The following is a 27,671-nucleotide window of genomic DNA, read 5'->3' as shown; positions in this document are numbered from 1 at the left end:
GAGAAGGTGTCATTCCATGCCAACAACACGCGATATTCCGCTTTATCAAAACTGAAAAATCTTTCTTTAGTTTTTTTTTCTCGTTTAGTAAAAGACTTTTCCTTCTCTGGGAAACTCAAACTTTGACAGCTCCTCCTCCTCGCAGATATCTCCAGCAGTCCGAGCTCGTGCAGCGAGGACAAACTACTGGCTGCTCTGACGTCAGCAAGAGGGAGGATGCGCCTCTCAAACTGCTCAGGTAGCCGAGGCAGAGGCAGGGATGGTTTTCAGAAAGACAATGTGCACACTGTTGTGTAGTAGCACTAAAAACACAGGTACTTCTATAGTTATTTATTGCTGTCATCCCCAAACTACTAGCCTACTCTCAATGATGCAGTGATTAAACCCTGGATAAACATCCTACAGTAAAAACACTGGTCTTTTACCTTGAAATCATTCAACTTAGATACAGTAAGTTGGGTGGCGGATGAGATGGGGAGACCCTCCCTCCCTCCCTATAATTACCTCAAACATAAATTTGGCATTTCTGTTCTGCAAGTGCTTGGTATTGAGCTGATATGCTGATATGGATATTATGCAAAAAGCTATATCGGCTGATATTTATAAGTCTAGCTCCAGTACACTACACTAGTCCAAGTTGGGAGTTTAACAATTAGCATGAAATAAAAAAAGTATGAATATTAGCTTTTTTTGCAGTTAGAAAGGTATATTGAATGTGTTTTACTGGGTTTCCTTCTCTTCCTGCTTTTAATGCTCTTATAGTTCAGAGTGAGTGGGTGGTAGTTGCCCTTGGCATACTGATCTGATGATATTTCTATAGGGACTTAGGCTTTTGATGCGACTTTGCCCCTGTTAGTATGAAAAGGAAAACAAAATAATGAGCTTTAACTAAGTTTAACTAATAACATTAACGATGGCTCAGTTCCATTAAGTGTCCCGTAAGTCATTAAGCCAGTAAGTGAGCATGTGCAATATCAGGACCCTGGAACAGGCAATTGGAGTGGAATCATTTTAATATTATGTATTCGACCGGTGCTTTTTCTGCTATGTCATGATGAAATATTTGCTGTGAAAAAAAGCTGATTTTATGTTATTCAGACAATGATGCTCTGTGAGGACTGGTCGAGTCTATATACTGCAAAGCCTGAAACAACACAAATTATCTGAGATGAAGCTCTACGAATGACAGTGATGCTGAGCATTATCAAAAACTGTAGCCAGAGGTAAAGGGTCATTTTTACAGACAAATTACTACTTTTTGTTTATTTTCACACACTTAAACATATACACACACACACACACACACAATCAAATGTAAGTGTCCCTCAGGTGAACACCTATAAATTAAAGAAATTATAATGATGAGTCATCTGGGACGTTTCATTTAATTTGGCCTATAACAGCTAAGCTCAACAGTAAGTTCTTGCATCTTAAAATCACCATTTCACCCGTATTTATTTAGTTGTTTATTAGTTTAGTTTATTAGTACATTTAACAGGGGCCATGCACAACACATATGTAGAGCCAGAGTTAGCTATATAGCTCATTTGAATCTGCAGTCCCTGTGCAGATGTGCATGCATGAAAGACAGCCCTCAGTATCAGAGTCATGCAGAGGTTTAATGCACAAAATGTCTAGATGAGTGTCCGTCTGATTGGAGTCGAGTCTAATTGGATGTCAAGATGCTTGAATGTGTTTGTTGTTGTATACCAATCAGACTCTATGGGGACAGGAGTGATAGAAATCATTTCTCACACTGGTGTTTATTTCATTACCGCAGCCTAATGGCTCAGCAAATCGTCTTTGGTTGTACTGTTGGAGGAAGAGGTTATTGTGTTGGGTGAAATTATGACCATTTTCCTCGAGGAGAAATTACTTAATGTTAGGCTAACGTTTCATAGGAGACGGCACAGCAAGCTATTTTCATTATGCTGTGGATGTGATGCAACTGCAAGTTTGACTGTTCTCAGTACTGTCATTGGGAAATTCATGGCCTTTGTCATTTTGGTAAGTCAGGGGGGAAAGTGGTAACTGAAGGAGCTCCATTGAGTGAAAACGTTAGGCACTATTAAATAGTTCAAGTCTCATAAAGAGGAACAAGAGAGGTCAAATATTGCAGTTTTACTTTTAGTGAAAATCAAATTTCCGCTTCATTTTAGGGTCATATATTTGAATATACCCAGGGGTGGGTTTGAAATGTTTTGGAACCAAGGTTTGCCACACACTGAGCCACAACGGAGGCTCATAACAAGAAAAAGAAAGGTCAAGAAATCACCTTGGCTTCTCACCAGCAGCCAATTTCTACACCGCTGGTCAACATCTCAATTATGAAATGTTCCACAGTAAGAAAGAAAGCCGTCCTAGTTGTAAGTGTTTCATATCACCATCCATCACAGTCATGGGGCTCTGTGCGTTTTGCACAGGCAGAGCCTCACACCACAGCTGTCTGTCAGCCAAGCAGAAACACTAAACAAACAGAGAATAATGGCCAGACCACTGGGGATTCAAAAGAGAGACAAGAAAAAGAAAAAAAGAACCAGGGAGAGAGAAGAAGAAAGAGCGAGAGGAGAGATGACAGCTACTGGCTGGCAAAGTATGGTTAGTACATGTCCCACCTTGCAATATTTTTACATTTTCCATCTTCTATGTTCAGTACCTGAGGGACATTTTGGATTAGCAGTATATGCTAATTAATGCAGCTCATATTTGAGTTCTTTCAGATACAGTAAAAGCCAAACAGATAATGTTTACACGAGCAGTCTTTTGGTTCCGTGAGGCAGAAAGGCTATGCGACTGTGTTGTGAGGGGAGACGACTCGTCCTGAAGATCTGAAGTCTGATCTGCATGACAGGGCCCAGATGCACCAGTAACATCTCAGTACATTTCTGAAGAAGAAAAACCTGCACGGGAATGTACCAACCCCCACTAACAACATGACCATTTGTGAGTGTCTTGTATATACTGTAGTAGAGATGAGCTGCAGAAGCAAGAAACATATGTGATCATATAGGATTCAATGTCACCGAAAGGCACAACATCTGCTGCATCCACCCAAACAGACAACAGACATACTAGTGTATCTAAAGTTAAGCCATGAGAATAAGTAGGGCTGGGGAAACGTCATATCACTAAATAGTTATCATGATTTTGAAAAATTGTTTGCAAAAAAATAAATAATAAAACGTTTTGGGACCTTTAATTCAATGTGATACTTTCAGATTTTTTTTCAACTGAATCTACTGTCTTGCATCTGAACTCAACTCAACACTATTTATACGGCTCTCTCATAGAAATCAAATTAATTTTACCATTTTATTTCTATGGGTTCTCTACACACGATGCAGTTGACCAAAAGTGTTCTACAGCCCAGACAACAAAGGAGGAGAAGAAGAAGAAAACCATCAGCATACAACAAACTTTTTGTATCAAAACTATTTTGATCCTAACAACTTTATGGATCATAAAACTTTTTCAGTATCAGTATTGTTATTTTGTTATGCAATTCATTTGAGAAGTACTTAGCAAAAGTAGGCTATTTAATTATTGCCCGAAGAACAAATAATACAAAATATCTAAAGCCTGGAAGAATGTTAAAACCTTTGTGCAAATCCACAAAGCTGTAGGTTATATTGAGTGATAGTGCTTCCAAAAGTAATCAAATTAAATGTTTAATTTCAGCTTTCCTTTTTGTGAATCTCTGCAGTATTTTAGGGACTTGTCATGGCTGCCATATCGCTGACATGTGAGATAAGACATGGATTAGATGTGCCTGAATCCATAAAAGCTTTAATAATAGCTTTGTAAATCCTGTTTTCAGCGGTATGGCTGAAGAGCCTCAGGCGATCAGAACAAACTGTCAAGTACCAATTAATTAGGTTTAATTAAGAAGCCAGTGAGATTACTTTGTATCTCACCATCTGCCCCCATAAAGGAAATTCTCCTTCAGCTAAACTTAAATAGTATAGTCAAATATTTGAATGGATAAATTAATTGTTGTTTTGTGATAGAGAGTACATACATGCACACACACGCACACACACACACACACACACACACACACACACACACACACACAAACACACACACACTTTGTTTTCTCTTCCTATGAAGAACGATAAAACATGTGCATATCTTATTGCTCTGTGTTTTACCATTTCCTGAAGAGGCCCCTGGTCTTTGGCTATGAGCCATCTTCACTTGCCAGAGCATGTGGTCTCCATGGCAGCCCATTGGGTTACACAGTAAACACCTCAAAGTAAATGAATGAACCTGTTTTAATCCAATAGGAATCCCTTTCTCAACTTCTCAACCTGTCACATCCTGTTTCATAACATGGAACACCTTGTTCGCAGTTATGAGTAATGTGAATGATTTCCTGACAGTTTTGTCTGTTCAGGTTTCAAACATTCATATTATAATAATAATAATAATAATAATAATAATAATAATAATCATAATAATAGTGATACAGTTAATTTATCAGCAAGTTCTTTACAAAAGCCAAACATAAAGCAATAAAACAATGTTTAAAAAATCAAGTTGACAGTGAAAAATTTAATCAAATAGACTGATGAAATGCCAGTAGACAAATAATTAGACAATATAGTATTTTTCATTCCAGTCTATTCTATTTGACAATTATTGTTATATTATAAATGTGTATTTAAATGCAGGGTTGCATACCCGTTAAGGCATTTGCTAGGGTGAAAAATATGGTTTTGAACAAATGTTGAAGATAAAATGTCTAAGTGTAAAGGAGTTATTATAACAGTCATTATCAATTATTGAGATCAAATATTTATGACAGATAAAAGAGCTATTGTCAAGCTTCACTGAACCTGTCTTTATTCATTCAGGTGCTCTGTACGTGCTGCAACCTATTTGGTCCCTGTTCGGGCATGAGACTCCGAGTCAAAATGTGCTTTTTATGATATTCTTGGACAGGATGGTTTGGTGCTGACTGTGGGGTGAGGGTCTGCATTCCCACAGCTGGTGCCATGGTTTTCCGGCAAAGGGTGGCCCTGTCCTTCAGATCCAATCAAATCAGTGATGAGAAAGTGTCCCTAACTACAGGAATCTCTGAGTCATTCACAAGTGTGAATAAAAAGGATCAAAAGATTGACTGTTTACAGTGCAGAAAACTGCCAAGCCACATGTGTCAGCTTGGCAGATGATCTTCATTCCAACTCTCTCTTAGTGATTGATAGAAAGAGATCATGGATGTAATCAACTAAAATGCAGATTTCTCTGCAGTTAGCCACACTTTGGCCAGGGCAACATCAGATTCAGAATCAGGAGTCACTGCTCCTGAAAGAGACAGTTGAGATGGCTGCTGTTTGAAGGAATGCTGTAGTAAATATAAAAAAACAAAAAACATTTAATGAGCTCCTTCTTCATTCCTTTCCATATGCTCTTTCTGCCTGACATATCAAATTAATCTCAGATCAATTTCTCTGCTCATTAGTTCATGTGGGGTGGATTCAGGTTTCAGTGTGTCCTGTGCCCTCAGAGGTTTGCAAGCAAACAGCTAACGGCCATATTCCTCAATGAAACACCGCCATCGTGTGGCTCCTCTGCTTGAGGCAGGTTGTTGATGCATGGGCTATAAAGAGCGGTACAGTAGGAGCTATAATGGAAGCTGTCAGGTAGTCTGTTCTGGGTCTCCAGGGCAGAGATCAACACAGGGGTAAACTGTGGGACAGATAGTACTTTAACATAACTGAGCATAATTACACTAAAGGTCAGCTTTTGTCCTGATGTCTAACTGTGCACACGTTGCTGTATAAGATCAGATGATTGATTAAGTTATCAAGTATTGGCAAGGTGCAGAGTATATATATATATATATATATATATATATATATATATATATATATTTTTTTTTTTTTTTTTTTTTTTTTTTAATTATGGGGTCACTACGCAGTTGTGTCAGTGCACATAAAGCCAAATGATGCTTTATGGCTTATAAAGGGCATCAGCAGAGGAATGTAAGCTAAATCTGTCCATAATCTGGATCTAGGCCTTTGTATTTAAGAATCAACCATCTCACTGCACATGTGTGACTCAAAGTGCACAGAGCCGTGGTCTTTGCAATGTAAAAGTCAAACGTGCAGGCAGTTCTGAAGAATGGCATTTCATCTCTCCTACACTCTGTAGGGCAGCTCTCATGATGCTGCCAAGCAGCGCTGCGCTGTGTGAGAAATCAAAGCGCAGGCGTCGAGTCGGGAGGTAGCCTATCTTGTGCGCAGACTGGGTACTGTACATGGCCATTGATGCTGCTGGATGGATGTAGCCCCTGATGTAAATAAGAATGGCGAGGGCAGCGGGTCTAACATGCCGCGTTATCTCTGCTTGACATCGGAACATTGCATGCCACCATCGGGATTTTCTAAAAAAGCGGGGGCCTTTTCTCGTTTTCATCGGACTCTGCCTTGACAGCTCGCCTGATGATTTTAATTTGACACAAGAGCCAAAGCAGACGGGCGGCTTCTTCTAATAAACACTCGGGAAAAACAGGTCATTATGACCTTAGTATCCTCCAGTAAAAGAAAACCATCGGATTGCTTTTACGCGGCAGCATTCTGCTTGCATTTTTTGCTTTGGATTTCGTGTGCTGTGTCCGGAGAGGAGGATCATCAGTTCAGCGTTGAGGTAAGATAAATGGCCTTCCCTCCCTGGTTATCATAAATGACCGCGCGCTCTCCTCCACATCATCTGCCTCAGCGTGAAAAACACTTAAAGGCTATAGCCTATATGTATAGCCTATATATCGACTCCCCACGCTATCCGTGCACAATAACCATAAAGCATAACATGGATACATTGTAAGCCTATCAGGATAGCTCACGCACTGAACGGCGAAAATATCACGCATTCCTCATTTGTAGAGTGCAATGAAACAGAAGGATGCTCATTTTATTACACTGCGGTCCATGAGCTGAGCTGATCCAGCCCACTGATCCCAAATGTGCAACCCAGATAAGAGTGGTCTGTTTTAACTGAGATGTCCTACAGCATAATGCTTTCTTTGCTGGATATAGTTCTGTGACAGGCCAACATAAAGTCAGACATGCTTTGGCAGCATCCTGGAGGAGATTAAACATTTGCAGACACAAGCTGCATAATAGGATTTGCTTTTTTGTACCTTATTAATTTATGTCATTTTCATCCTCACCTCAGGCTCCCCTCCCACCACTCTAAAGAAATTAAATGCTGAGGCTGACAGTCACACAAACACATCATTATTCAATTTTATGGCTCACTGAAATCTGCCCGATATCTCTCTGAGATCTGTGCCTTTGAACAAACAAACAACACACACAGGAAACACGCCCACAGGAGAGAGGAGGGAAAAAAAAGGAATAAACAAGGTGTTTAGCTCAGCAGAAAGAGGGATCGAGGCAGAAGGGGGAGGGATGGACTTTAGAGACAGCTAGTCAGATTAGCTAGCTGGAGCGTATATCTCATAGGCTGTGTGAGGTGATGGGGAGGCGTGTGGACAGCTGTGGATAGCATGGGCACCTCGTGGCCTCTCAGCTTCAGGATTGAGTCTGGCAGTGACCCCTGGATGATGCTCAGCCTCACCTCTTTCCTCTGTGTCAAGTCGCACTCTCGCTGTGTAGGGCAAGAGGAGGCAGGGCCACAGTCCTGCACATGCTGACCGGCAGCCACAAGACACAAACACTGGTCACTGGGAGGGATTCAGATGCAAACAGTTTCACTGATGTCCAGGGAGCCTGGAGCCTGAGTTTCTGCAAACAATAGACTATTTACTTACAAATTCTGTGAAGTATTTCATTAAAGCTTCTGTGACGGTAATTATAGCTATAACCACAGCAGCTCATTCTCAGTTTGATCTCTTGCAATAATAATGTAAAAAGTATTGTAGCAATGGTTAGTCACCTCACCGCCTTTTGTTAGATGCAGAATGAATAACCTGCATTCATATTTTATTGATGTTTATTATGGGATTGGCCACTTACTGGGAACACTGGGTAGGGTAACTAAACAAATTGTACTTTGCCCTCATTTAAACAGCTACTGTGCCCTTGAACAAGGTACCCCAACCACTGCGGTGAAGGAATGTCTGTGGTCTGTTTTTGAACTAGACAGCCTCCCAGCATTAAGTGAAATATGAATGCTAAAAAAGAGAATATATTGTAACAGTTATATGTGAGACCTGATCTAATCAAACAAAAAATGAAGGAAATTCAAGTTCATAGCTGCAACAAATGGGGTTTGTTTCTTTTATAGCCTTTGACTTTTGACAGCTCGGGTTGATACATGTACATCGTAGTAGATGATTAACTCATTTATTATCCGAACACACTTGCAAAATGCAAATGTACAACGCCCTGGATGTGATTTCAGCTCAGGACCTTTTTTCACATGTCATCTCCTAATCTCTTTCCTCCTGTTTCCTCTCTACTGTGAGGTTTTCTAATAAAGGCAAAGAGTCTAAAGAAAGTTTTAAAATAGCCACGATATGGCACACATTTTTCTCCTTCTTCCCCCTCGCAGGGATGGCTACAGAGGTATGGCTACCTTCCCCGCACAGAACCGGGAATGTCTGTCCTGCGCTCGGCCCAAACCATGCACTCAGCCATCGCTGCCATGCAGCGTGTCTATGGTCTCAATGTCACAGGGACACTGGATGAGAAAACCAAGGAGTGAGTAGGCTATACACACTTGTACAACTCAAGCTGGGGTGCACATGTACTTTCACCAGGCAATTGATGTCACATTAATGCAAATGTTCTGCTCATTCATTTAAAAAATGCAAACAGAATGGCTATCAATATTGCAATGACTTAGTGAAGGACAGAAATAGAGATGTTCATTTCACCTCCCATCACATCATCTGAAACAACCTCAGAGGAAGGTTTTAACACTTTTCCTTCTTCTCATTTTGCATGATGATGCAGTGATATCACGCTGAGGTGAGAATTAATGTTTTGCCTATATGTATTACAGTATGTGTGTTCTGTAATCTTGATAATCCGATGTGGTATGAATGAGAAAACATGAAACTCTTGATTTTCTCTCAGCCCTCATTGAGAATTATTGACTGTAGTTTGGAGTAGATTTAGTGGTATTTTGTACAACACGTCCTTAATTTGCTGCTGTGATTATGTCAGTAAGAGAACTACTGAGTTCACTACAGTGCTTTATGTTGTCTTGTGATGGTGTTTGCCTCCCAACTTTTATTTAGCAAACTTGAGTCACCTTCTCTTCTCTTCTCTTCTCTTCTCTTCTCTTCTCTTCTCTTCTCTTCTCTTCTCCAAGTTGGATGCAAAAGCCTCGCTGTGGAGTTCCGGACAAATTTAAAAGTGCTTCGAGGTCACGGAAGCGGAGATATGCGCTGACAGGACAGAAGTGGCAGCGTACACACATCACCTACAGGTAAGAGATAGTGGAGGCAGTTGTCATAGCGACCATTGAGCTTACAGTAAAAGCGCTTATTGTAGGTTTCAGATGTGACAGTGTTAATTTTCTCAGCTCTCCTCTGTCTCTCATCTCCTCCTCTTTAACCACCTGGGATCGCGTGCTCTGTGTTGTCATAGAAACCGTGCAAATATGTCACATGTCTGGGGGCACACGCACACACAAATATCGTCAACATCACACGTTCAGATTCACACATGTGCCCATATGGGCTGTGAGTATGTTTACTTTCCAATTTATAAATAGCTTGCTGACAAAATGAAAAATGGAATCAGGCAGTTTCTTTTAATCCTTTTCCATGTATTCTTTTTATATGTAGCATGACTTTCCTCTACCTCATATAAAAATGTTTGAAATTCCTGAGTGTAAATTGTCCGTAATCTCAGCAGAAATATTCACACTCTCATCTTATCTCGCCTGATTAAGCTCCAGCTTTTAATAGGTTCTGAGGAGAACTGATAAACGGGTCTCTGGCACAACTGCAAATTGACAGGTTACAGCAGTAATAGACGATAACACTGTCAATTTATTCAAATCCTTCCTTCCTCCATGAATTTGAATTGATGAGCCACCTCTCCTAATGGAATGTCAATCAGTGCTGAGCCAGTGCTGCTGCTGACTGCACTTTATTCACGAAAATGAGTGGCAAGAGAGGGAGAAGATTTCCCACGCCTCTTTGCCTGCCAGGGACTGATAACGACTGCTGTGTTAAAAGTTCAGTAAAAGCTGCCAGGCTTGAAATAGTTCTGTCAAGTGCAACTTTTTTTTTTAGTGTCTCCTTAATTTGAAAAGTAAAATATGTTCACTCAAAATGAATTGGATTACGAGGCATGGGGTTGATGCAGTATATATTTTATTTTCACTTCTCCCGAATGTTCTGTTCCCTGTAATTTAAGATGATATATGATTGTTGCACCATGTACACCCATGTCTACTATGAACACAGTATGTAAATTACAGCGTGCAGAGCATTTTCTCAGCCTCATAGCCTCTACCTCTTTGCAGCCTTTACAATCGATTTGCTTTCTTTCTTCCCACAGCATAAAAAATGTCACACCAAAGGTGGGCGCCCGGGAGACTCACGATGCCATCCGGCGGGCGTTTGACGTGTGGCAGGGTGTGACTCCCCTACGCTTTGAGGCCGTTCCATACAGCGCACTGGAGACTGGCAGGCGTGACGTGGACATCACCATCATTTTCGCTTCGGGTTTTCATGGTGACAGCTCACCCTTCGACGGGGAGGGGGGATTCCTCGCCCATGCCTATTTCCCGGGCCCAGGCATAGGAGGGGACACACACTTTGATTCAGATGAGCCCTGGACCCTGGGGAACCCAAACCATGATGGTAAAGGGGTTTAAACCTAAATCTATAGACAGAGGAAGTGGTGGTAGTAAGTAGTAAGACAAGGCTACAAATGAGTGAGGAAAGCGAAAGTAAGGAGAAACTACAGCAGGAGTGTGGAAAGGAAATTGTAAAGGGAGGGGTTAAGATAAGGGAAGAAAGTACAGAAAGAAGGTTGTTAAATAATGTTGGCTGTTACATAAGTAAACAAGTTAAGGGGTGTGGAAGGTATGAGGAAAGCATTGAGAAACAGAAAAAAGAGAAGTCATCAGGAGAGACAGATAAAGACTGATGGGAAGAAAAAACTGGAAATACAGATGGCTAGGCAGGAGGACAATATAACAGAAATGGTATCACAGGGCAGAGTATGAGGGATGCTTAACCAAAAACAAAGAAAAAAAGCAGAGATTTCTTTGATCGGGCTGCGCTCTCTAAAGATGCATCACCCCATCTGTCAGGATTTTGTTTTTGTTTTCTGCATATGACAGGATAGAAAGCTATGCTATTTTTAGCACATTGGTTGCTGGCACATGATTATTGCTATTCTGTTTTTAGTGAATTTGATGTAGCTCAGTGGTATGCGAGAGAGGTGACAGAAAGCAGAAAAGTGGCATATATATACAGTATACAACATGCCATTACAACATGTCAAAGTAATGTGATATGATTTTATGTAATGTAATCATATTTTATGTGTTTATAAGTTATAAGTTGATTTACTTTGGATTTTATGATGTTAATTATGTTATATTATGCTATTCATGGATATATTAGGTTAAGTCAGATTAGTATGGGTTATATTGTTATGTTATGTTAGGTTATGTTAGGTTAGGTTAGGTTAGGTTAGGTTAGGTTATGTTATGAGTAATGTTTATTATAGGCTACGTTAGGTTAGGTCATTATGAGTTGTGCCGTGTCATGTTGTTTCATCTTATGTAATATTATATATTATGTTGTGTTGTGTTATGTCATATTGTTTTGGATAATCTTATGATAGATAAAGGTAGGTTTGGTTATTATGGATTATATTATAACATATACTGTAACAGTGGCCCACATATCATGCAATGTAGGCCAGCCTGCCAATGTGGATTCTGGCAGGGTGCAGCATCCCAGAGAGGGAGATAAGATGCCTTTCTTAGCCGTGCATCCACACACACTTTAATTACCCTACCTACAGGGCGCCAGGCTTGTCAGAGCACCACCAGGCTGCTTTGCTAATACCCATGTGCCATACGCTTACATTCTATCCTCCCATTAGTGGAAGAGAAGGGTAACAGCTCACATTGTGTTTGTTCTGGGAAACTGCTTGCCACCCATCAGCTCCACTCCCTCTCTCTCTCTCTCTCTTTTGTTCTTATACTCCAATGGTAATTGTCTCAGACTTCCAAGTCAAATTCATGTTCACCCTTGCACAGTGTCCTATGGTTATCCATGTGGAGTGCTGAGGCTGGTTCTGAAAAGCTTCTGTCTCTGCTTATGTGTCTGGGAAGATGTGCAACCTTTAATGGGCTTTCATAGCAGTGTAAATGTAAATGTTGCATGTTGACATGTGCGCTAATGGTAGCTCCGACCTGTCTCCTGGGAGTCTTTATGGGACATTTTTGGTTTGGTGGAAGAGGCTGGGTGTGTGAGATAAATGGGGGAGGGGGAGGTGTAACCTTTTAGCTGCTGGCTGAGGGTCAGTGGTTGGTCTGTGCAGGGTCAGTGGTTGGTCTGTGCAGCGCTGCTGGCAGGAGTGGATATCATGTTTTAAAGGGCAACAATCTCCTGGGGACAGCTTCAGTCACAAGCTGTACATAAATGGTGTTCTTCTTTCTAAATCAGGTTGACACTATGAGCTGAATGCTGACCATAGACACTGGCATTTTTCTTTTTTCATTTGTCTTGTTTGTTTGAATGTGATACAAAATAGAACCAAAATGTTTCCTTGTTCAATGCCGACATGTGTATAGGTGCATTATATGAATGTTTGTGTTTCTACTGTTCTCTGGTGCCCAGGGCAGCAACGTGAGTGTGTGTCCCTCGGCTCTCTGGGGGTGTATTTGCTATTATGGAGCCAAGCATTTTACCTTCAATAATATTTACTTGCACTTCATTGGACCACATTAGCTCAATGGAAGTTGTCTGGCCCAGAGAGGTGCAAGTAATGATTATTTTCATTGTTGATTAATCAACCGGTTATTTGTTAGCAATTTGTTTACTGGTTTGTCCATACAATGTTGAAATATTGCTCAATTGTGTCCAACCAACAGTCCAAAACCTAAAGGTAGTCAATCTACAATGATATAAACCTGAGAAAAGAAGCAAATTCTAATTATGAAAGACCCTAGAACGAGCAAATATTTGGCATTCTCTGCTTGATAAATGTCTTAAATGGTTAACTGGTGATCAAAACCACTGACGATTAATTTTCTGTTGACTGACTAATCAAGTAGTAACTACAACACTTGAAGTTTGATTTTATTGTGCCAGCATGTACGTATGCGCCCACGTATGTCTAATCTTTCTTGGAATGATTCCTCATTTTAGCCATGTTACAGTGGCACAATAGCAGCTTGTGGAACAACAATAATTTATAGACTATGGATTTACGGATACAATTACTGGGCATCTATAAAGCCACTTGTCTATATAGATGTCCAGTAATTGTAAAAAATCTAATGTCCATACAAATCTTATTTCTTAGTGATGTTTCTGTGCTTATTATGCCTGTCTCTTGTGTTAATGGGTGTATATTTTCTTCTTCTGTTTCATCATGGCACACATAAGTAACACTTATTCTTTTCCACCTCTTATTTATTGTATGTACTTTATTGTGTGCCATATATGATTGAGTGTTTTTGCATTAACAATACCCTCTTCCGCTCCAGGTAATGACCTGTTCTTGGTTGCGGTGCATGAGCTGGGCCACGCCCTCGGTCTGGAACACTCTAACGACCCCACCGCTATCATGGCTCCTTTCTACCAGTACATGGACACAGAGAACTTCAAACTACCTCATGATGACCTGCAGGGCATCCAGAAAATCTATGGTAACCCTCTGTTTCATATGTTAATATGATATAGAAGTTGAACAAAGACAAACAACTATTTTTCTGTAAATTCTAGCAGTTAGTAAGTAGTTAGAGCCCTTTAGAGCATTGCTACATATGCATTATATTGTTCCAACACTTTTTTTAAAGCCATATTACAAACTAGAGACCATCTTGCAATGGGATCAAATCAGCCGTGAAGCCAAATCAGGCCAGTGGCATAAAGTGTAGGGCTAGTGGCCCTTGCCTAACTCTTACCCCCCCTCCCTTGGATCACACCCATCCTTGAACTCGGCCTTCTTTTTGATCTCAACTACACACCTGTAAAGTTTCGTGACTCCATCTTGCACGGTTGGGATGCTATCACGGTGACAAAATCTGTCCGCAGACAGACAGACATATAAACACAGAGCAAATTACTCAAATTCTTCTACTTTTTCTCTTTTTCTGTGGTAGTTCCCGCTTCAGTAGGTGTCTCCAGGACAACATTTTGCCATGATGACACACACACAGACTCACAAGGTGAAAACAAAACCAGCGTCGCTGTCGCGGCTGGTAAATATTATTGATACTGAAGCCCTGCAATGATATAGTCAGTATTACAAATTCTGCTGCAACATTCAGTCATATTAGTTGATGTAAGCAGCATTTGTCCGCTGTTAAAGAGGACAGCCAACATGAATCAACTAACAAATAATCTGTGCCAACATTAAAGATGCATCGGTCAAAAAACAGTAAACTTATTTAATATCTCATTGAAGACAGTCTCAAAAATAGTTAAATCTTACAAATACAGAAAAACTGTACAGTATTTTTCTGTCTTTTTAGGTCCACCAGATAGAGCACCGCAGCCTACTAGGCCCCCACCCACGGTCCCTCCTCCTCGCTTCCACCCTCCTTCAGACCCCCGTAAGCATGACCGCCATGCCAGACCCCATCGCCCTCCACAGGGGGCCAAGCCCTTCAACCCCAACTCCATACCCAACATCTGTGATGGAGGCTTCAACACCCTGGCCATCCTCCGGCAGGAGCTTTTTGTTTTCAAGGTAGAGTAGATCATCAGCCTGAGTGAACATGTCTGCTGGTTTTAAAGCTGTTTGTGGTGATGATGATGATGATGAATGATGATGATGATGATGATGATGATGATGATGATGATGATGATGATCATTCTACCTTATCCATTTCTATAGGACCAGTGGTTTTGGAGGGTACGAGACAACTCAGTAGTCCCTGGCTACCCCATGCAGATTAACCACTTCTGGAAAGGCTTGCCTCCCAAAATCGATGCTGTGTATGAAAATAGCGAAGGGAAGTTTGTCTTTTTCAAAGGTAATAAAAGCATGAGAATTTTCCTTTTTTGGGGTTATATGTTTTCAGTTTTCAATTTTTCAAAGGTACCCTGCCACTAGTTAGCTATTGAGTACCAGTTTTTGAGTGGGTACCCATTTTGTTAGTATTCTGCAAATGCACTATGATACACATGTACATGTGAGCGTACGTGAGATGTGATACATATTTTTCTGCCACCGGTTTCATGCCTTTTCGCTGATTGACAAATGGAAGTGCTAACGCACCAAGTAGCAAGGGACTAACAAATACGACGAAAAAGAAGGCTGCTAGCTAGCAGCATGTAAACAATGCAGGATTTAAAATATTTTTTTTAAATCAGCTTTGCAAATGTTTTATGGTGAACTGAAATGCATTCAACCGATTTATCAGACTTGCATTTTGGTGAAAACACTAAATGTAAACATACTTTTTATTCCCAGATTTGAGAGTTGTGATATATACTGTAGACCACAATAATGTAATAACTGAAAAATCACAAAAAATAACACTTTGATTGCATACCACCACTACAAGTGCATGTGTATCTGTGAGCTCTTTTAACATACAGTAATCTTTTATCCTATAGCAACTGAGCGGGTGACTTTGGGGTTGTTTTGCGTTCTGTAAGGAAACAGAACGGGTGCAGATCCAGTACAGCCATCCGTCCATCAGGCAGATTAACATGACATCTGTCACCCAGTGGGATCAGAGTGCCTCATGCTTTATTTATTCACTCAGGGGGACTTAACTGCATATGTGTGTGTGTGTGTGTGTGTGTGTGTGTGTGTGTGTGTGTGTGTGTGTGTGTGTGTGTGTGTGTGTGTGTGTGTGTGTGTGTGTGTGTGTGTGTGTGTCTAGCTACTTCCTGCAAGCACACAACCACAGCAGCGCCCCTCACTCTGCCTGAGGCATTTATGATCAAACTGAATTAAATGCAACAATAGCTTCAATAAAACTGAAAACAACAAGTCTCAGTGGCCTTGTCTTCAGAGCATCATCTTGCTGTTTATTGTATTATAGACAACACTGCATAGTTTTTCTGCGTACAGATATTTTGTAAACAAGGTGATACATCTTACCTTTGAAATCATGTGATAGAAATGAATAGACTCCATGGAAGAAAAAAATCACTGGAAGAAAAACAACAGACACAGAAGGTTTGAATGAGCTGAGAGCCGGCAGTGTGCGGTCTAGAGCAATTTTCAAGGTCATCTTTATGATAATGTCTTTGTCCCAGAGCCTCCTAACTTGGTGTGTGTATTTTAGGAAACCGTTTCTGGGTCTTCAAGGACACAACTCTCCAGCCTTCGTACCCTCAGGACATCTCGCTGTTCGGGAGCGGCATGCCCACTCAGAGTATCGAGACAGCTGTCTGGTGGGAAGATGTCGCAAAAACCTACTTCTTCAAAGGAGACAGGTCTGTGTACTAGCACTGTTATGAAGTTAAGTAGTTTGTCAGAACTGGAGTCTCTCAGAGCAAACAAAGTACTATGAGGACATTCAATGGCTGAAATCTTAATTAAAGTATTTTGTTTATGCCAATAAATTGACTCTGTCTTACCAAATGGTATATACAAGTATAATACAGTACTTTGAGGAGTGGATACTACAGTCAAAATAATAAAGGTAAGTATTTGTCAGCTCCTTTCCTTCTGTTCCTCTTCATCAATGCAGTGTGTCTGTGTTTGGAACATTAAATGATGACATTTAATAATTGTGCAGGTGTGTTGATCAATGCGTCTTCAATTTTGACATAGATTAGCTGGCATCCTTGAAGCTCTAAGCTGTCATATGTTGCTTTGAAAAGGCTGATTGCCTATTTAACAGCTGAAACATGCTGCTTATTGGCATTCAACCCATTATGACCCAATATTAGAGCAACATTTGTGATCATGTTACTTCAGAGTTTGTTTTTCTGTAAAGTATTTATATTATTTTGTTTACTTGCATACATCTATTGATTCATTCACAGTTGAAGTCAGTTACCTGCAGTTGGAAGTGGAGTAAAATCTTTCCAAAGAAATTCAATTAGAGGATGTGTTGTTTATCTATGTACGTTGCAAGGGTCTTAAGTTTGACAGTATACCAATGTGACTCACATGTTTGTTCATCTGTCATGATCAATCATATCTGAAGAGGTCAGAGGGCCCTGTGGTGAAAGCTGACAAAATGCTTTGTCATGATAATGTCATCCCTCAACCTGCTGCTGCACATCATGACACACAGGACGTTCTGTCCATCGTCTCAAACATGATTTCATCTCTCTCTCTCTCTCTCTCTCTCTCTCTCTCTCTCTCTCTGTCTCTCAGTGACAGGGTGGTGTTTGTTCTAATTCAAAGAAATGACACTGTGTAGCAAGATTTATGTGTGTGAGTGCTAGTGTATGAGAAGTAGATCAATCACAACGACCCCCTGAAACAGATTTGCCAGACAGATAAACAAAGTATGGATGATTGATTGACCGCTTTCGCTGTTTTTTTGAATCAAGTCAGTTGCAGATCTTTAAATGGTCAGATTGAGTCTTTCTTTTTTTTAAAGTCTGGCTGCAAACACAGTGTGCAGTAGTCCTGTGCTGTACCATAATACAACTTTGATTCCTGGTCTTAAAATCTGTATTATAGTTAGGAAATAACATCTTCTTAACTTAGTAAGCTTTTGTTGCAGAGTAATGTATATAATCCCCCAAAATATCATTACATTGTCATTATTGAAGACAACGATATTTGATATTTTATTTCGATTTTGTGTCATAGCATATTTAAAGGTGAAGTCTGCAACTCAACAACTAAACAAATACAGCCCACCCGTCGGTGCGCCTTCAGAATGTTAGCATGTGCCAGATTTACCGTCCCTCTGTTTATACGTCCATGGCCTTCCCTTGGACCTTCCCATTGAATAGTGTTGTATGGCTCGGTCCGAGCCACTTTGTGTGTGTTTCCCATTTACAGAGGCTGTGTGTATGAACACCAGGATGATTTGGATGCTGGTGATGGTTGACAGGACCAGACTAAGGAAGTTAGTGGCCCTTGTATACTCTAGAAGACTGACAAATAGATATTGGGCTTTAGCATTGATGGATATGGTAATTGAGTCCAATTGTTGGATTAATTCAACTCTCATCACTCTGTGCTGATGATCTGTGCTTGTGTGTGTGGATTTGTGCACACTCGCAAGAATGTGTAATTTCTTCCTACTTGGGCTTGACCCAGATCAGCACACTGTTGCTGCAGGGTCAGGTGTCTGAAAGATCACATCACTGACTGATTGTGTTTATGTCTGTCCTGTTGTAGGTACTGGAGGTACAATGAGGACATGAGAACCATGGACCCAGGTTATCCCAAACCCATCAACATCTGGAAGGGCATCCCTGACTCTCCACAGGGGGCTTTTGTGGATAAGGCCAACGGTATGGCAGCTTCAGTGAGAACCGACTTAACCCTAAGTAGTTTTTCACTCTGACGCAGTGAAATTCATAGAAAAAGATCAAGAGTGACACCTTAAATTACATAGAAAAGAGAAATCTAGTTGGTCTGGTATTTTCATGTAAATGTTTAAACCAGTATTAAATCTCTGTTTAAAACACATTAGACATCAGAGCATCTGCAAATTTTTGAGTGATAAAAAAATAGAAATAAATTAACTCAATGCATACACTGATGTTGCAATACACTACACTCGAGCACAATTAGAATTGAAAGAAAATGCATTGTAAACTATTTTGATAATCAATTTGGCTAATCCTTAGAGTCATTTCTCAAGCAAAAATGCACGATAAAGTGGTACATCTACTGCACAGTTGCTCTTCGCAAATTTAATCTTTATAAGTGAATTTGTTGTGTCCCATAATACCTCCCCGCAGGCTTTACCTACTTTTACAAGGGAAAGGAGTACTGGAAGTTCAACAACCAGCTGCTTCGTGTGGAGCCTAGCTACCCAAGGTCCATCCTGAGGGATTTCATGGGCTGTGACGGTCTGCCTGCCGACCCCGACTGGGATTGGAACCCCCCGGTGGCGGAGGAACGCCACTACGACAATGGTGACGTGGACGTTGTCATCAAACTGGACAGCACGGGGGGCACAGAGAAAGCAGTGGCCATCGCTATCCCCTGTGTCCTGGCGCTTTGCATGATGGTCCTCCTCTACACCGTTTTCCAGTTCAGGAGGAAGAGCACACAGCGCCACATACTGTACTGCAAGCGCTCCATGCAGGAGTGGGTCTGAAGGACTGTTATCGCACTGTATAGAAAGGGGTGTGAAGCTCTGATAGAGGTATAGTTATTACTTGAAGCCCTAAGTACAGTAATTGGAAGCACTGTAAAGGGTACAGTACATAAGGATTGCCATGTTGGCAGATTTTAAAGCTGCTTGAACTCAACTAACAAGCTGCAAGGAAGCGAAACGATCAGCAGAACGCAACTAAATTAGTGAGGGAGCCACATCTCCTGTGTCCAACTAATATGTATGTATCTGACTTTTTTCTGTATCTTGGAATGAACTCAATTAAGTGAGACACAGTTAAGCTACTGTAAGTGGGACCTTTGTCTATCCTCGTCTCTGCACGCCGCTTAAAAAGCCCCTAGCACTAACTTCAGTGGGAAAATTAGATATAGGCTTCTACTTTACTTTCATTTCTTAATTACATTGCTCTGAGCTGTGCTTTTTTTCCTTTAGGGTCCCTGTAAAAGATTATTCATTGTGTGGAGGACTGATACACAAACCAAATATGACCTATTCTCCCAAAGAGGATTACTGCTTGATGTTGTTTTTCCTCCACGGATCGAACATTGCGGCATCATACTAATTTTTTCTTTTTTGCCATTGGTATTCACATCCACCCGTCTGCTCTGTAATCTGTGGGGATAGGAAGCAGCTGTAAGTAAGAGCTAGGAACTCAAGACTGTTGTGGCAGTGTATCTCCAAAACAGGGGCCAAAAACCTCTGCAATATTTATGAGACTGCCTTAATCACAGATTGCTTAAACTCCCTTCTCTTTCTCTCTGTTTCTCTGGTGTGGAAGCTGAGAACTGAGTGACAGTAGGAATACAAACAGTGTATAATAAAGGCATTCATTACTTTCCATAATGCAACTTCAAAACCAGTAGTTAAAGGGTCAGTATGTAACTTTTATTTAAAAAACAAATTCATCATATTTGCTCAAACGGTCACTATTCCTGACAGATAATCTGTGAAAATATCATTTTCCTCTGCCTCACTCTAGTCCAATGAGAGCCGAGGAGTCTCTCACACACAATCACTGTTAGGATGCTTGGATTTCGGATCAACAGTTTTCAACATGGAGGTCGGGTCACAAACCTTCTCATTCTACAGCTAAACAGTACACTAAAGTTTCTGAAAACGTTTGAGGCGAAAAATAAGCAATGCTGTAACAGAATCTTGATTCCTATTTTAATTTTATTAAAATTAAATTAAATATTAAATTTTATTTTATTTATCAGCGCTGCCTAGTTTGATAGTTTAAGTTTTTAGTTCCAGAGCAGTCATTGACGCTGTGTTAGAGACTCCTCGGCTCTGATTGGTTGTTTTCCTTCGGGCACAGTGGAATCTTGCAAATCTCATTAGGAGCACCAGGAAGAGGGAGAGGAACAGGTTACCTGTCTCATGTACTACTGTCAGTAGTAACAGTTTGTGCAAATATGACAAAAAGTTATATTTAAGAAAGTTACTTAATGAACCTTAAGGACAGTTGCTCTTGAAAATGTGCTAAGCAGTGCTAAATACCTGATGGCAAGCAGGCTATCAGCTTTCATTTACTGCCTCACCGGAGCATATGAGAGAGAAAGGGAAGGTTAGTTCGTGTGTGTGTGTGTGTGTGTGTGTGTGTGTGTGTGTGTGTGTGTGTGTGTGTGTGTGTGTGTGTGTGTGTGTGTGTGTGTGTGTGTGTGTGTGTGTGTGTGTGTGTGAAAGAGACAGTAACTACCCCCACTATATATGTACTGTACTGTAGTGTCAGTTATTGAATAGCTCACATCCTGCTTCCCTTTTTTTCATGCCAGGTTTGGGCACTAATATTCGAAACTGTGTCAGCCCATGCATTTTAAACAGCTTTATTAATCCATATTTGTTTGTTCTTCTCAACTTTTTTTTTTTACAAGGTTTGTAAGTTTACATGATATTTCACATAGCAAAGGACACAGAAAGGGTAAAATGAGACATATAAACTATTTCTTATTAAAAGGTCATTATCACTGCATCTCTAGTTACCACAGACCCATTAGCCTTGTATCAGTGGCCAGTGCTTTTGTCCAGATTGCTCTATCTTCTTACCAAGGTATTGCAAATAGGTTTTGAGGAAATGCAAAGTGAAACAATTGTTGTAAAGAAGAAAACATAAGTCTAAACAATAACAGGAATGAATCCACATAAATAAAGAAACTTACTGTTGTCTGAATTCTGGATGTTAGGAAAAAAGTTAAACCTGTGCGTTCAATAATGGAACCAGGTTCTATTATGCACTGTAATTATAATTATCCATTATTAAAAAATATATATACTTATGTTTTATTAACAAATTACTAATAAATGTTTATAGAACTACTCTATTGGATTTTACAGGCATATCGGAATACTAAAACTAGCAAAACTAAGTCTGATGACAAATATTTCAAATATATATCATGATCTATGATGTTGCGTATATATGACATCATACATAAACCATAATATGTTTCAAAGAGTTTAATCAGCTGACTATGAGAAACAAATAAGCAATATAAAGCATAACAAAATGAAGACTCTCTCTGGGGTCTATGGAGCTAATCTCAACTGGAACTTTTTCTGTCCCCATGTATTGTATTGTAAATGCAATACACAGCCTGGATCATAATGAAATAGACTGCATCATAATTGCCTTTGATTGCTGTCATACATTTACAATATGGTTGTTTGGTGTAGCGTTTCTCAGAGTTTGCCAGGTGACCTGTCTGTGAGCATTCATGATATGATTTTTTTTTTAAATATATATGTGTGCTCCTTGGTTTTGTTACTTTTACTTGAAATGGTCCTCAATATCAACTGTACAGGATATCTGACGTAATCTTCCGTTGATATCAAGGCAATGCCATTTATGCCATATAACAGAAGGATTTAAGAGATTTTGAACGTCTACATGAATTATCTAAAGAAGGGTAAATGGGTTGGAGCATGATTAGATGTGGTTTTATCATGTCATCATTCATACAGGATAAAAACTTCATACCAAACCTACATACAGTAAGGGCAATGCATGTCATTGTTTAAACCAAGATGTCATTCTTTAATGGAACATTCAGACTATTTCACATTATGGTTAGATGAAGTGACTGATCAGCATTGCAGGTTTCTGTTGGATGCATAGACAGATCCAAACTGTCATCTTTTATAAACCATGTGAAACTACCGGCTTCCAGCCGGTCCTCCCTCTTCCAATCCATCAAACTGATGAAAGAACATGTAGACATTTTAAAGGCAGGAGCATCTTTGGTTTTCATAAAGGAGTGCTGAATTGCAGAGCATATATGTCCATGTTGATTCCTGACAACTATAATTTAAGGTGGAAGCAAAAATCTTTGGCTCAGTGTTGTGTTTGATGTCTTATCAGTTTGTGTGTTTGTGGTGAGGGTCTGATGGCTCCAGCGAGAGTGAACTAATGAAGGCCAGTATGGCGAGTCAGTTCTGTATTTATTGCCATATTTATTCCTCTGCATTCAACACCTCAAATCTTGCATTGCATTGTACTGAGGGGAAGAAGCTTTTTTTTTTTGTTATACCACTACTAAGTAATGCTCCTCCTTCTGTTGCTGCCTCAACAACAAACAATTCATCTGATGCAAATGCTTTTCCATCTTTGAGAGGTAAATCAAAACTTGAAAAGGTTATGTATTTAAAATGCTCTTTTTAACACTTAAATCACTAGAGATACCTGACATTTCAGATGTTGACTGAGTGTAAGCGGGAAGTGTCAATGCTCTGACCTGCCCCTGTTTATCTCCAGACTCCTCCAAGCTTTTTCCGTCTGCCTTGACACACACTTCTAAACATTAGGGCTAATTTGGAGTGTCATTAAGGGAAGTAGATGGGGACGATTAGACAGCCGCCGATACACCAGAGAGGCAAGGGTGCGGAAGGGACAGGAAGCATTTTGAGATCATTGCAGTCAAGATCTTATACACAGATACATGCAGTATATACTCCAAGTCATAGTGTGTGAGAATTTAACATATTGCATAATATGTACATAAAGACAGAGTGTATATTGTCTGCTTGGGAGAATTTTGTTTTTAATGGGCCATTCATTTCATGGATAAAGAAAATGCTGTGTGTTGTAAATAAAACAAGTGCATAATGAGTGTTTCCTCGTATCATGCTCTCACACACAAGCAAGTTTTATACTTCATTACCTCAAGTAATCTTCTCCAACAAAGTGACAGCCTGAAGATGCACTACAATAAGCAAGGTATAAGATGCAACTTTAAATAAGTATTTATTTAGGAACCTTTGAATAATTCTTGCACAATACATATATTTAACTCTGTTTGCACTGGACAAAGCAGGAGCAATTGACCATACTTTACATGAAGGAAATTATTCAATGAGCATTAGCACACACTAACACAAACCAACAAATTGTTTTAGGCATTAATCTTAGAAAAACCGGACATATGTGTTTATATAGTTAGAAAAATACAGATAAATCCTTGATATGTATACCTGCATAATGGACAACTCAGCATGCAGGACCTATTTTTCATTGTTGCATGTTGCTGTGGGGCCCATCATCTCATTGCAAATCTCTCTGTAGCCGTTGCATGAGTCAGTTAACTTAACAGACAGAAAAGTAAACAAACACACATTAGTTAACACAACAGCTGTCAGAATTCTTTCTGAAACTGCTATAAGTATGTATAAAAAATAATCTCATACCATTAATTAGATTGTAGAGTATATATGGAGAGCATAAGGAAATTACTACTTTTTATTGTGTGTTTTTTTTTTCAGTTTATAGGCAAGGGTACCAAGTATTAGTCAGATTTGGGCCTACATGGGTCTAAGGGGGAAACAACAGTTTCTAATTCAAATGTAACACAATCATAAAATGATGCTTTACAGGTGGCGAGTCCATAGCCCAGGCAAGCCCATTCATTGGTCATCTCCATGAAGCCCGGATCTGAGAGTAGGCTGCTCGCTACAACATTCATTCACAAACACAGATGGATAGAAATTAGATCAAGGGGGAAAAAAAGTCTATATGTATATATGTATATGTATATGTATATACTGTATATATATGTATATACTTCATGTATATACACTGTATATACATGAAGCTTATAAAATACAATGTTTTATTTTAAGCTGAAATGATCAGCCAATTAAACACTGAGTTGATTTAAATGTGAGGATTTTTCTGCATTGAGTACTTTTACTTTTAATACTTTCCTGATGATACTTACATACTTTTACTTAAGTAACACTTCCCATGCAGGAATTTTTCTTGAGTATTTTACAGTGTGGTTTTAGTACTTTTACTTAAGTAAAGGATCTGAATACTTCTTCCACCACTGTGGGAGAGACAATTCATGTTGGGAAGTGATCCTGACCTCACCTAACAGGAGGTTGTAGAGGTTGCAGTAAATGAGCCCACCATCAAGAAGCCTTGTGAATCCAAAAGAAGTGGACTGTGCCTTGTAAATAAGCAAGTCAAATGCAAATTTATACTAAGGTTTATGCACTGTTATTAATGACTTTATTAGTGGTTTTCAACACATTTACAAATCAATATTAATACTTTGTTATCAAATTGTGAGCACATATCATCTTAAAGGATTTATTTGTTTATTGTACTGTGAATCCTCTGCCAATCTATGGTTTGTCTTTTATAGGTAGATAGGTAGAATCAGTAGATTATCACATTTAATGCATTAAAAAAATCCCATATTCCATAAGAAGCCATTAAGCCAGCAGTTAAATTAAACATTAAAATAACAGTAAATATCTGTCAGTTATTACTATAATGTAAATGCTTATTGTCCAAAATAATAATAATAATCTTGCAGATCAAAGAAAGTTAAAATGACAACGGCTGCTTTGTTGGCAGAGAAAATACACCAACCAAAGGAATTTCTTTACTTTTGCAATAAAACAGTTTATCACAGATACTTTTATCATTTCTGATCACATCCTGTTGTAAAGCTATAACTATAATATCAAAAAAGTCACTTACTGCTGTATAACCTTATACACAATGAAAATCACTGTTACAAAATGAGCATCATTGATACTTACAGTCACACGACAGCCAAGGGTCAGTAGGGTGGGGCTCAATGCGAAGGTGATGCTCTCCTGTCCCTCCAGACTGTCCTTGGAAGTGTGGTTAGCTTTGATATAGAGACAGGTGGCTGACACAAGCTGCAACAGAATACAACATATCATTACACTAAATGTATTCATTTCTTTCATAATGATATAAAATTTGATTGTTGTTCTTTTTTCTTACCCATCTAAAATATAATTTACATTAACAGAAGAGCATTTTTTACCAAATACTGAGCGCTGAAGGCTTGAATCTGTTGAATTACTTTAGTGTTGATTTGGGCACAAGGTGTTGCAAAGAGACTAGAAAGAGACAGTTTAAAACAATAAGGTGTCCGTTCACCTTTCTGGACATGATGTCCTGATAACTCTGGTAACTCTTTGGACCTTACTGTGATCAATATTCATTGGAACTACTTTCTACATAAGTGCCTTATTTTGAAAGAAAACTGACTTGTTGACTGTTTCTTGAAGTCGTACGTTGGTAAAATGTAATTTCAGGGGAAATTATAAATATATAAAGCATATATTTCATAGTAATTAATGACAAATATTTACTGTTATTTGACTGTTTATATATACAATTGGCAACAAAGTATTATTATTGATTTGTAAATGTGTTGAAACCCACTAATAAAGTCATTAGTAACAGCGCATAAACCTTAGTATAAATGTGCATGCATTAGGCTTATTTACTTTCTTACTTAACAGGCATAGTTCACTTCTCTTGGATTCTCCAGGTGGACTCAGTTACTCTACAACCTGCTGTCAGGTGAGTTCAGGATCACTTGACAACAGGAATTGTCTCAGCCATGCATGCTTTTACTTTTATAATTTTAAAGTCTGACACTATTTTAGATGATCAATTTTCAGATTATACATTAGCATGCTTTTATTTTGCTTTATTAAAATATAAACCTGTATTAAGCATTAATTTGGAATTATCTCATTTCCATCCATTTGTATTTAGGAATTTTTGATTGATCAAAATATTGAATAAAAGGTACAATTGCATTATTCAAGAGCATGCATTTTTTTATCAGACATTTTTTGGACAGAGCACTAACTGCATTAGTGCCTTCTTCTGATCCTTACAACATGTACTTTTACAGGGTAGTGTCGCAGGGTTTTCATGCTGATACATAAGGGCCTGGTTTTACTTGGGGGCAAGTGTAAATTTCCAGTGTAAATTCATTCCTTTAGGCCGTGTTTAAACATTGGCATTACATGATATAAGGACAGCAAAGGATGACCTGGGTTTGGTCAGTGGTGACATGATATCAAGGGGGACTTGACAGAACAGCATGTCATCCAGTGAAACTGGGCAATGCAGATGAGGCTCTGAGAATTACTCGGCAGTCTCAAGATGACACGCAGTAACTAGGCTTGGGTACCGAAACCCGGTTCCACTACGGTAACGGTCATACGCAAACGGTAGTATTCGGACCGGATTAGAACGCTAATTTCGGTTCCTCATTTCGTTTCCGACTGAAATATTTTCCCTCTGTTGCTCCGGACAGCGGCAGCCTCTTTTTTTCTTTCTCCCTTTTCTGCCTAGTGGCACTGCAGTCAAGCCAGCCTCCACTTCAAAATAAGCGGTCAAACTAGCCACCCCTATATTTCGCGGTGCGCGTATACACTTGCTATTACGGTGAGACCGTCAAAACTAAAAACAGGGAATTTTCCGACGAAGGCAATTTCCCATTCATTTATTCTGTCTGCCTGCCTGTCTGTCTGTCTGTCAGAAAAGAGAAAGAAAGATTTTAGCACACCTCACAACCTGTCATTGCATGATATGCTGAATTCCAAAATAAGAGCCCCCCCAAAACTCATATATACGCTGTTTTGTCTACACATTCAGAAAATTATAAAAATAAAAGTCCTAGCTTCCACAGACCAATTTCACATCAGATGGATAGGACACCTTCTCAAGGTGTGATCTACAATGTTTCAGGACATTCTGATGTTGTTTTCCAAAATAAGAGCCCCCCAAAACTCATATATTAGCTGTTTTGTCCATACATTCAGAAAATCATAAAAATAAAAGTCCTAGCTTCCACAGACCACTTTCACATCAGATGGAGAGGACACCTTCTCAAGGTGTGATCTACAATGTTTCAAGACATTCTGATGTTGTTTTCCAAAATAAGAGCCCCCCAAAGCTCAAATATTAGCTGTTTTGTCTACACATTAAGAAAATCATAAAAATA

General features: G+C 39.5%; 2 protein-coding genes across 5 annotated transcripts in view; one reads left to right on the top strand and one right to left on the bottom strand.

Annotated features, from left to right (window-relative positions):
• egfra (epidermal growth factor receptor a (erythroblastic leukemia viral (v-erb-b) oncogene homolog, avian)) overlaps nt 1-173 on the bottom strand; it is a 42,486-nt gene extending 42,313 nt beyond the window's left edge. Inside the window, exon 1 of the mRNA XM_039816205.1 lies at nt 1-173. This exon is cut by the window's left edge and continues 100 nt beyond it. The gene's annotated coding sequence lies outside the window, so the exon portion shown is untranslated.
• A 5,912-nt stretch (nt 174-6,085) lies between these two features.
• Nucleotides 6,086-23,497, top strand: mmp16b (matrix metallopeptidase 16b (membrane-inserted)). 4 transcript variants are annotated; one of them, XM_039816477.1, is made up of 12 exons: nt 6,088-6,651; nt 8,521-8,669; nt 8,925-8,939; nt 9,286-9,402; nt 10,485-10,789; nt 13,660-13,821; nt 14,278-14,343; nt 14,650-14,867; nt 15,015-15,153; nt 16,420-16,570; nt 18,444-18,559; nt 19,013-23,497. In XM_039816477.1, exons 1-12 carry the CDS (start codon nt 6,523-6,525, stop codon nt 19,372-19,374), a joined length of 1,929 nt encoding a protein of 642 aa, XP_039672411.1. In that variant the 5' UTR covers nt 6,088-6,522; the 3' UTR covers nt 19,375-23,497. The 4 variants fall into 4 exon arrangements, with proteins under 4 accessions (XP_039672412.1, XP_039672411.1, XP_039672413.1 ...); XM_039816478.1 differs by lacking the exon at nt 8,925-8,939 and having other exon boundaries at nt 6,086-6,651; nt 19,013-19,374; XM_039816479.1 differs by lacking the exon at nt 14,278-14,343 and having other exon boundaries at nt 6,523-6,651; nt 19,013-19,374.
• The last annotated feature ends 4,174 nt before the right edge of the window (nt 23,498-27,671 follow it).

Source organism: Perca fluviatilis, chromosome 11 (genome assembly GCF_010015445.1).
Source record: "Perca fluviatilis chromosome 11, GENO_Pfluv_1.0, whole genome shotgun sequence".
Classification (NCBI taxonomy): domain Eukaryota; kingdom Metazoa; phylum Chordata; class Actinopteri; order Perciformes; family Percidae; genus Perca; species Perca fluviatilis.
This window is presented reverse-complemented; position numbering and strand designations above follow the sequence as displayed.